The following is an 11,035-nucleotide window of genomic DNA, read 5'->3' on the forward strand; positions in this document are numbered from 1 at the left end:
CTAAGTCGCATTTAAAAACTTTATACAGTATTGTGTGGATATTCTGTGACTTGTATTATGAACACACAGCTTAATTAAATCACAAAAAGGCATTAGCTCTTTAAGTACAAACAAAGTGTATATTTAACTACATCTGGATTGTATTTGGAAATTAAACAGTTGGCATTCTCAAGGAGGTTGTATTTCCATGGTGATAGTGTTCGTTGCTTAGCAATCTCCGCCGGCTTTTCTCCTTTTTTCATAAGGAGTAAAATCCTCAAGATTAGTCGCCTTGGCAAATGGCCTGCATTGGCTCGTTGTCACTGTTTCACCATCCTTTGTTTAATCAGGCATTTTCTATTGAGATAGAAATCACTGTGACAAAGTAGGAAAGATAAGAATGAGTAATGATCATCTTAAGTCACGGCCAACATTTTAAACCACTGCATACACATACATGCACAAGGGTCTCTTGAATGAACTTGATTTACACACATGCACATACGATTTTGTACTCCATCGCGCTGAGGTGCTTCCACTGACGACAGATTCTATTAAGATGTTGCCCTAACCTTAACCCTCCTCACCGAATGATTAACTTTAATCCTTAACCTAATCCACAAAACACAAATACAAACCACCCTAAATTCAAGTCCTAACACAAAAGAAATCCCCAGTCTACATTAATCCTAAACCCAAGACTAAATCCTAATCCAACACCTTATACGAACCTTTTAAGGACATTTGAATCTCATTAGAAGACGATGACAAACAAATATTTCCAAACACCTACAGTTTTACGCTTCTGTTCTCCTCCTCCAGCGAGGTCATCCTCTCCAACATTGACGTGGGCATCGCTGGCATCTGGGAGTGCCTGGTGAGCAGTTCCCGTGGCAACACTTCTCAGCAAATGGAGATAGTTGTTCTGGAGACGTCAGCACCATACTGCCCCTCTGACAGAGTCACCAATAACAAGGGGGAGTTCAGGTGAGTCACTTCTCAGTGGTCACGTACTGTACGGCCGCTTGACCATGTGGGTTCAAATGGTCTTGTAACAATATTGTCTGTAGTATATTTGAATTGGCATAATATATTGTTCATTTTCACCACTGGTTATGTGCCTAGCGTTTTACTTGATGTTGCCCAAAAATAATTCAGAATGTCAACAAAAGACCCTGTGTCTAAAAACCATATTGAGAGGAAAGAGGCTGAGGAGGAAACAGCGAAATCAGATGGGGGCATCAAGACCACTCTGGCCACAGGGCTCATGATTCTTTGAGCGGCATAAGGCCAAACTGAGGAGGCATGGCAGCATGGCCCTCATGACCAGTGTTGGGCAAGTTACTCAGAAATTGTAATATATTACTAGTTACTTATTACTCCTTTAAAAAGTAATATTATTACTTTACTTATTACTTGGTGATAAAAGTGACTAGTTACGTTACTATATTACTTTCCAGTGTTTCCCAAAGAATGACAGCGGGGGCTGGGGTTGGGGGGGAGGGGGTTATTCTAACGTTGGACAGGTTTGTGCAGCGGTGTTCACGAGAGAGAGAGAAAGAGGCAGCGAGCCAGGAGGTGCTACACGAATAGATGCTCCTCAATACAGCTCCTTAATCAAAAATGATTTTAAATATGCCTAATAAAAATTTGGAAAATCAGTATGTGGCGGTCCGTGTTGATAATTATCCCAATTATAGGGTAATTATGGGAAAAACTGCTTTCCCTACTACCCCCTTCACCCCCAAACAAAGTAGTCTCCCTCGACTTTTTAACTAACATCATATTCACAACAGCAGCAAGGAGTGTGGTTTTTACAGAGCATATAGCCTAGGCCTAACGTTTAGCCACCGGCTAAAAAAATAAAAATAAAGCAAGTAAATCCTGACTTTTAAACATCGAGTTTACACTAGATGACACTGTTCTTTGCATCTTAGACTGTGACACAATAATGGCAGCAGCTACTTGCAGCCGTGGAAAGAACACCTCTCTCCCTTGTTCTCCTTTCTTCCTTTAGTTTTGGCTCTCAGCAGACATGAACAACAAAGTCCCGTCCCGCTGAGCCGTCGCACAGTCGTGGATTTACGTCAATGATGGTGCATTCAGTAACGAGTAACGTAGCGTTACTTGCCTTAGTAACTAGTAATAATATTACAGTTTTAGAAAAGTAATTAGTTACACTACTTAGTTACTAGGATAAGTAATATTATTACAGTAACGCTACTGCCCAACACTCCTCATGACTTCCATTGAATTCCTGCCTTGCTGTAATCTCTGCTATTATCTCTCCATGTACAGTGCAGTTAAGGTACTTAAGTCTGGTTCTTGCTGGTGTCGTGCTGGTTTTTGTTCCACCTGAAATCTGCCACACCTGGTCTGCCTTGCCCCTTGATGCGGCTCATTAACTGTCAAAGACCAGAATTGAGTATGTACAGTAAAGCCTTTCATATATTTCATTAATAATTGGATATGTGATATGAAAACCCCCACAATCATTACGGCTCAATGTGGTCCAGCTTTATAGCAAGACTGTAAAAAATGACTGAGGTTTCACATAAAAAGAGGAACACAACACCACAAAAACACTCCTAGCCCTCCATCTATCCTCCTTCCTGCTGTTCTCCACTACTTATGACCACCTTTAAACCTTGTAGTTGTACACGCACACTCACATCCTCCACCTCTCCTCCCCCGTGGGTGTGCTGTTGTCGTGTATGATCCTTTGTAGCCGCTGTACTTTACAGCCCACTTCCAGTGCAGCCAGCACAGAGGCTTTGTTTCTGCCGGGGGCATTGGAGTAATGGGCTGGAAAATGAGCCCCCTTTTTGGTTGGGGGCGAAATTAACGCCATTTATTACTAAGTAGCTGCTGCTGCTGCCGCTGCTGCGACAACGTGGATGGAGAGAGAGGGAAAAAAATAGCATGGGGTAGAGACCAGTGGGATGGCAGGTCTCTACACTGAGAACAGATTACCAGCCTCCTGAGTGCGGCGCTCCTTTATTTTCATTTAAATGAAGTCAAAAAGTGTTGCCACATTAAGCATTACTTCAGCTACTTTTCTGCAGTTGGATTTTGATGTGACCTTAAGGAGAAAAACACAAGACGCCTGTTTCCCTTCAGATTGTAGACCATTTGATCAATATGTGTGATCACAAACAACTCCCTCCTAAAGCTGCAGAAGCACAAAAATAAGACCTTTAATCTGCAGCACCGCCAAGAGAGAAAACCTGGAGTTCTTTTATGATCTGGGAAATGGAGGCTAATGTAGTGGACTATGAATGTTTGGCTGACTTTTAACACTCAAATGAGCTTTATTTTATTGAAACACTAACAGGCATTACCCAGAAAATGAAAATTTTCCATTTCCTCATAAAATCACCCTGGCCCCTATCACAGGTTGGTCAGTAGAGCAGCTCCAGGAATTGGCTCTTGATGACATTATTGAGAAAGTAATTTCTTGCTTCAGAGGAGACTTCACTGAACTTTGCATGGCCATACGAACAACACTTGTAATTACTCTTTTAGGCTGATTTTCCCCTTTAGGAAGGAGCAGGCAGGAACAGGGTCCTTCCGCATATATACATCCTTTTGCATTTTCACTTTCCTACATTAAAGGAGTGCTCCAGCAGTTTAGTATTGCGCTTTCATAAAGTTGTGGGACTTGGGAAAGACTGATGATTGGTCAACAGAACAGCAGAGGCAGAGAAATGCTCACTTTTAGGCCCTAATATGGGTTAAGCTCCAAAACAACAAATCCTTCATTTTCCATGATTCAATTTGTTAGACCTTCCCTGGCTGTTAAGTGCCCCTGACAAGTTACCTAAACGTGATGTGTAAAATTGGTGGGGCATCTTTAGTTACACTGTACACAAAGTGGAACGACAACAAAGTTGATTGTTACAGTTAGTAAGTAAAGTTTGGAATAAAGTTCCTAGAGATAACACATTGTTTCACAATCAAGTATGGATATCTGGCAGTCTTCTGCAAACATAATTAGAACCAGCTTTAAATCAAATATAAGTATGGGGAGTATGAAATTGTGGTGTGGTGCAGTAAGTGTAGATTATAAAACATATTTCATTCATGATAATTTGGAGATGTCTTATGTGGTAGGTGGCCAAAGACTTTAGCTGGCATCCTGGCCTTCCTGCCCTGTGCTCCTGCCACCTTTGGCTCTGCCCCCCACTCCATACAGAGGGAGAAGAAGGCGTGGCGGAGCTGTGACCGTGTTGGACGGTGGGCCGAAGAGGACTACACTCAGTGCCCGTATGCCAGTGAACTGACCCGCGAGCTGCATGACCTCACACAGGTATCCATACGTACGATGACCTTGTGCTGGGATTCTGACTATTTTTTCATTCTCTTTGATTTGTCAAGTTTAGTAGGATGTTCACAATGTTGACTTTTATATATTTGCCAATCTACAGTTTAGCTGCAAGATTTATTAATGTCATATTCCCAGAAACTAACATCTCCTCTGATTCATCTGTAGCCTGCAGGTGTTTGCAGATCTGTACATGTAAATCCTTTATATACATAATAGAAACTGACGACAAGCTGTTGAATCTTACATTACCCAAGGGATTAAGTAATCAAGTTCACAGAACTTCATGCATAGCATGAAATAGCACAACTGTGATGCATTATCTATTATATGTTTTCAAAGCTGTTTCATGTTTCATGTCGGGTTGAATTGTGAAGATGTACTGTGTGTTCATCCCCTCTGAACATTGCTGTATAATTTCCTTTTTATTCCAGATAACTATTAATACCACAAATGCTCAGCCTCTAGCCAACAGTTAGTGGCCATCACCAGCAGGGCGGCACACTTCACAGATGTCATGGATGTCATCTTTGTCACACACCTGGTGGAGAGACTGACAAGGCTGGTGGAAAAGCGTAGAGATGTAAGAGTGAACAAAGATACACGCAGACAGTTTATTTCATGTGATCTAAGCTTAAATTCCAGGCATGACAAAAAAACAAAAAAAAACTATTTCCTTTGAGGTTTTCATAGTCTCACACTGTGGGGCAGAGACAAAATTGGGACAATTGTGTCCTCCAGCATTCCACGTTGGCAACAACTTGAGCCCTATTTTTTAGTTTGTTTACATTGTGCCAAATTGCCACCATTAAACGTATGTCGAATTAGCTATTAGCAGTTCCTGTTTGTATTGTGCCCGCGGATGTACAGAGCTATCACTGAATTACTTTGATACTGAAGATAAATTGAAAACTTCATGATTCTGAAGTACGTAACGTCTTAATTGGATGATCTTTAAGCGGATTTTTGGACATTTATTCTCGATCGGAGATATTGATATCCTCGGAGAGTGTAAGTCACACTTAATCTAAAAATATGTGTCTGTGGATCGAGTGTGAGGTATGTTTCTGAGAAGCGGTAGGAGTTACGCAAATTGTTGCAAATTCTCTCCCTCCACGCCCCCCCCTCACATTATGAAGGAACTACACAAATTTGTAATGTGCAATTTATGGGGAACTTCTTTACTGTTATTGCTAGCTGTTACTCCTATTCAATTTTCATGCATTTGCTTCTCTGAAAGCAACAATTTGTCATTGTAGCTAGGATGAGGTTAATCAGGAAAAACACTAGCTCATCTAGAGGTAACAACAGTGTCTCAAGGGCCAGAATTGAGCAAACAGATTACGACACTTGGACGTGGATGTCAGCGAGAGACAACAGGGGCTGCTTAAAAAGACATGGCAACATGCTGTTCTGGTTTCAATCCTTCAATCGATTCCAGACAGCTTAACTTTTCACCTCATACGCGTTCCTCTTGCCCGTGGCGGCGTTGGACCTGAATGACAATTATGGTTATGAAGATGCATCTCTTCTTGGGAAAGCCATGTTTTACTTTAAGTGAACTTCTCTTCTGTCTGTGGCCAGAGGCAATCGGAGGGCTTTACGTCACGCTGAAGGTCAGGTTGTGCGAAGGGAAGGGTGCAGAGCATAGTCAGTGAAAAGAATCAATATTTGCTCCCACTTGTCCAATTACTCATCACAGGTCACTCGGGAGCAGATATTAGGAGATACTTAGAGGTTTATCATTCCTAAAACATTGCTGATGAGACTACCCTCATTCATCCAATAAAGAACAGTCAAATGAAGCAACAATGAAAAGTACAGTAAGTAAATAGGGAACTTCCATCCCAAGGAAGCGATTATGCCCCATTGGAGCTGCTAATCTAAATTAAATCTTCCTATAATGAATGAAGCCACCATTGCCTCCCTCACACTTCTGACTGGAGATTATAAATGTGCCTGTTGTTGTGGATATGATTGATGTGTATGATGAGTCTGCCTCTTGCTGTGTGTGTGTGTGTGTGTGTGTGTGTAGACGTGTCAGCTTTTTATACGTACAATCTCCGTAATTGTGTGCACGGATACATGTCTGCTTGTGTTCCCGCAGCTTGGGGACTACATATCAGACATAGCCAGCAACATGATGCTTGTGGAGGAGCATATCCTGTGGATGGCACAGAATGAGGCCAGAGCGTGCACTCGGATCGTCCAGTGTGTGGAGCGCATTGCTGACCTGGCGCTGACCAGAGACAATCAGGTCATTTCTAAGGTATGACTGGAAACAGTAACACCGACACTCACGACCACACTCTGTCAGGGCAAAGGTTGATTATCTGACTAAATGTCCCATAGCTTTACCTTTTTTTTCTTGCAGCCTAAAATAATGAGAAGTTAATCTCTCTCTAGCAGATAGCTAGAATAAGGCAAGCGAAAGATAAATTGCTTCCTTTTGTTTCTTCTCGCTTCCGTCTATTGTTTTCCCTCTCTGCTGTCACTTGGGATAAAAGCATCTGCTAAATGACTAATATAAAAATCTCTGCCCTCCCTCCTTCTCCCACCCTCCAACCCTTCTCTCTCACTCCCCCACTCCTAATTTTTGTGTTGCCCCCCCCTAGGTATCTGCTAACATAGCCCTGGAGGCCTTTCTGATCCGGCCGTCTAACTTTTTCGGTCTCTCCTGCACGGCACTTCAACGCCCCCCCTCGTCTGCCACCTCGCCGCTCCCTGACAGCCACTCCCACACTGACAAGGACACGAGCAGAGAGCATGATGCCGTGGGAGAATCGTTGCTCAACATCAAATGCCACACTGTCAACAACAGCGGCTCACCGGGCAGTCAGCTCAGCAAGGTAAGGTGCAATTTAATAAATGGTGCAAAACTTTCTAAAATATGCTATTCCGCTCTTTTGCTCACCTCCAACGAATCCAGCCTGAGGTCAGAATACAACGTTCGTTGAGTGTTTCTCGTTCTCGCTCCCAAAAGCCGCACACTTTTGTATTTCTTGACACCGTGTTCAAGTGCAGGAGAGAGAGAAGAAGGAGAGAAGATGTTCTAACAGCGGAGAAAGAAAGCAACTGAGAGGCAAATAAAATATGAGAAAGAGAGAACAGCTTGTACAGCAGCTCGTGGGCACAATAAAATGAATTCTCCAACACCACACAGTTGAAGCATGGGAGAAGGATTACCACCTGCCCTTAAGTCTGTTGTTGCCTATTTGTCCCAACAAGATGACACCTAGTTTGTGTTTGTTGGCACACCATAGATCAGCTGGTGATAGGTGGGGTTGTAGTGGGGGCAGGGCCTGCAAATAGGACGGTAATTTGGGAGTCAGTGAATGCGGGCCACTCCCCTGTGATGAATAAGATGGCCTTGCGTCCCTGTCACTTTAAATCAGCTATGGCCCCACCATGGCTCCAGTTGTGGCTGTCCCAAATGACAAATACCACGTCAACAGATGAGGGGCACCCTGCATCTGCAGACGACAGGCAAAACATTCATCTGGCACTGAAGTGGCATAGTTCTGCAACATTTGAACAGTTTGCGCGCTCTAGCTATTCAGTCCACCAATGAATTCATCAGTGTGCATGTGAGTGTATCCTGTGCGTGTTAGTGTGTATCAGCCGGAGACCGTCTGCGGGTGTGCGCTATCTTTTGTTTTTTCAGTCGGTGTGCTTATTTCATTTCCCTCATCTTCTTCTTCTCTGGTGAGATGGTGTCAAGTCTCTGTGGTTTTGTCAGCAATTACACCACTTAATTCTAGCTCCAGGCTGTGTGTAGAATGCGTGCATTTATCTATGTATGCATTTCTGAAAGCTGAGCCCAGTCATCTGTATCATGGATGGGACAATACTGTCGTTCTAGAGGCCACTCCAGAAATTTGCTTGTTGATTTCCAGATGGAATTAGGAGGCTAATTGGAGAAAGTATTTATTTTGGTTAATACTGAGAACACATCTCCATGCCTGCACTTCATAATTTTGTCAGGTTTCTACAATCCATGTATTTCTCTGTGCTAAAGCTGGTTTGTTGAGCGCATTCCATGTCCTGGCACTGTGTAGCATACTTGTAACATTACACTGATGATGGATTTGGCTTTTCGCAAGCTGTAAATATGGGAGGATGTGGTGACCTGGCTTCCTTTCTCCAACTGAAGTCACACAAATGCCTGTGTCTTTGGAGTTCTGGCAGCAAGTTCAAAGCACCTTTGCTATATTAGGTTATACACTGCTCAAAAAATAAAGGGAACACTAAAATAACACATCCTAGATCTGAATGAATGAACTAATCTCATTAAATACTCCTTTCTTTACATAGTTGAATGTGCTGACAACAAAATCACACAAAAATTATCAATGGAAATCAAATTTATCAACCCAGGGAGGTCTGGATTTGGAGTCACACTTAAAATCAAAGTGGAAAACCACACTACAGGCCGATCCAACTCTCCTCCCAGACCTGGACTAAAGCATCCGCCCTACTCCTGGACAGTCTGTGGTGCAACGTGGCGTTGGTGGATGGAGCGAGACATGATGTCCCAGATGTGCTCAATTGGATACAGGTCTGGGGAACGGACGGGCCGGTCCATAGCATCAGTGCCTTCCTCTTGCAGGAACTGCTGACACTCCAGCCACATGAGGTCTAGCATTGTCTTGCATTAGGAGGAACCCAGGGCCAGCCGCACCAGCATATGGTCTCACAAGGGGTCTGAGGATCTCATCTCGGTACCTAATGGCAGTCAGGCTACCTCTGGCGAGCACATGGAGGGCTGTGCGGCCCCCCCAAAGAAATGCCACCCCTCACCATTACTGACCCACCGTCAAACCGGTCATGCTGGAGGATGTTGCAACCAGCAGAACGTTCTCCACGGCGTCTCCAGACTCTGTCACGTCTGTCACATGTGCTCAGTGTGAACCTGCTTTCATCTGTGAAGAGCACAGGGCGCCAGTGGCGAATTAGCCAATCTTGGTGTTCTCTGGCAAATGCCAAACGTCCTGCACGGTGTTGGGCTGTAAGCACAACCCTCACCTGTGGACGTTGGGCCCTCATACCACCCTCATGCACATTTGTGGCCTGCTGGAGGTCATTTTGCAGGGCTCTGGCAGTGCTCCTCCTGCTCCTCCTTGCACAAAGGCGGAGGTAGCGGTCCTGCTGCTGGGTTGTTGCCCTCCTACGGCCTCCTCCACGTCTCCTGATGTACTGGTCTGTCTCCTGGTAGCGCCTCCATGCTCTGGACACTACGCTGACAGACACAGCAAACCTTCTTGCCACAGCTCGCATTGATGTGCCATCCTGGATGAGCTGCACTACCTGAGCCACTTGTGTGGGTTGTAGACTCCGTCTCATGCTACCACTAGAGTGAAAGCACCGCCAGCATTCAAAAGTGAGCCAGGAAGCATAGGAACTGAGAAGTGGTCTGTGGTCACCACCTGCAGAACCACTCCTTTATTGGGGGCGTCTTGCTAATTGCCTATAATTTCCACCTGTTGTCTATTCCATTTGCACAACAGCATGTGAAATTGATTGTCAATCAGTGTTGCTTCTTAAGTGGACAGTTTGATTTCACAGGATTGTGATTGACTTGGAGTTACATTGTGTTGTTTAAGAGTTTAAGAGTTCCCTTTATTTTTTTGAGCAGTGCATCTTCTCCTGATATTCACTGTATGCGTCACTGAATCACAACTTTGATGGAGGTTATTACTGTATTGCTAGCTGGCATGGAGAAATCGTAGTAGTAGTAGTAGGGCTGTAAAAGATTAGAGGCTAAAACCATACAGTATCTCTATTAAGTTAATCATGATTTAACAAGCGTATTCACCAAGAACATCACCTAAATGAAGTACCCAATTTACAGCAGTAGTCTGGGGGATTGCTTGTAGGTGGAGAGGGGCTTGCACACATTAAATATCAATCAGACTCAACAGGTGCTTTACTTCAATATTGCTATTTCAGTATAAGTGTACAAATATGTTAACCTAAGAGGACAATACTGTATTATTGCAAAGTCATAGTCCACAACAGTCCAAAATGAAAAGAGATGTACCTGGAAGGAGTCCGGGAGCCAGTTTCTTTTTTGTGTGGTTGTTTGCTTTGAAAGACTTGATATTTTTTGGGTAATTTAAAAAAATAAATCTCTTCAAAAGATCAGTTTTTGGGCATGAGATGAAACGTGTAATAATGTTTAACCTAATTTAGTGGAACAGTTGTGGGGTGAGGAGTGGCGCCCTACTCGAGAGCAGTTTAATAGTTATTGTTGAGGGACATGATGGTGACTCAACAGCCTAAAAAGGGCTCTAATCTATCCAAGCTATCACCACTCTGCAAAATATCTTTCTTTTTCTCCCTTCATTTCTACATTTAACAGGCATGTGGGAAAAACTTCGCCAATTACTGATAATCTGGGAAAGTCTCATAGGCCGAATACTTCGCACATGCACTGGCAACCAGTCTGAGGCACAAACACACAGACAAGCATGCACGCACACACACAGACAGGAGTTCTTTTTGGGAAGTAGCAGTAATCTTATGGAATTTCACAAATTTAGTATTACAACTGTATACAAAATGCCTAGTGCAAAAATGGCTATTAGATCAGAGCCTGATGGAATTCTTTGCCTATGTTTCTGCCAAAATCCCAATATCCTGACAGATATCTAACCACTGGGCTACTGATGGCCTGGAATTTGTCTCTAAAAGGTGTCCTTAAGAGTTTAATAAAGCAGCTCTGTAAGGCAC

At 43.5% G+C, this 11,035-nt stretch overlaps 1 protein-coding gene across 1 annotated transcript; it reads left to right on the top strand.

The window, feature by feature from the left end:
- Nucleotides 1-774: 774 nt before the first annotated feature.
- Nucleotides 775-7,152, top strand: LOC119908389 (adhesion G protein-coupled receptor A3-like; the record flags this gene model as incomplete). The annotated part of the gene is made up of 5 exons (XM_038726038.1): nucleotides 775-966; nucleotides 4,093-4,288; nucleotides 4,738-4,886; nucleotides 6,411-6,572; nucleotides 6,919-7,152. Coding segments are annotated over exons 3-5 (462 nt in total), but the record flags the coding sequence as incomplete, so codon positions are not given.
- Nucleotides 7,153-11,035: the final 3,883 nt, after the last annotated feature.

The sequence above is a fragment of the Micropterus salmoides genome, unplaced genomic scaffold (genome assembly GCF_014851395.1).
Source record: "Micropterus salmoides isolate LMB-PRFRI ecotype aquatic unplaced genomic scaffold, ASM1485139v1 Ms_hic_scaffold_178, whole genome shotgun sequence".
NCBI classification, from domain to species: Eukaryota; Metazoa; Chordata; class Actinopteri; order Centrarchiformes; family Centrarchidae; genus Micropterus; species Micropterus salmoides.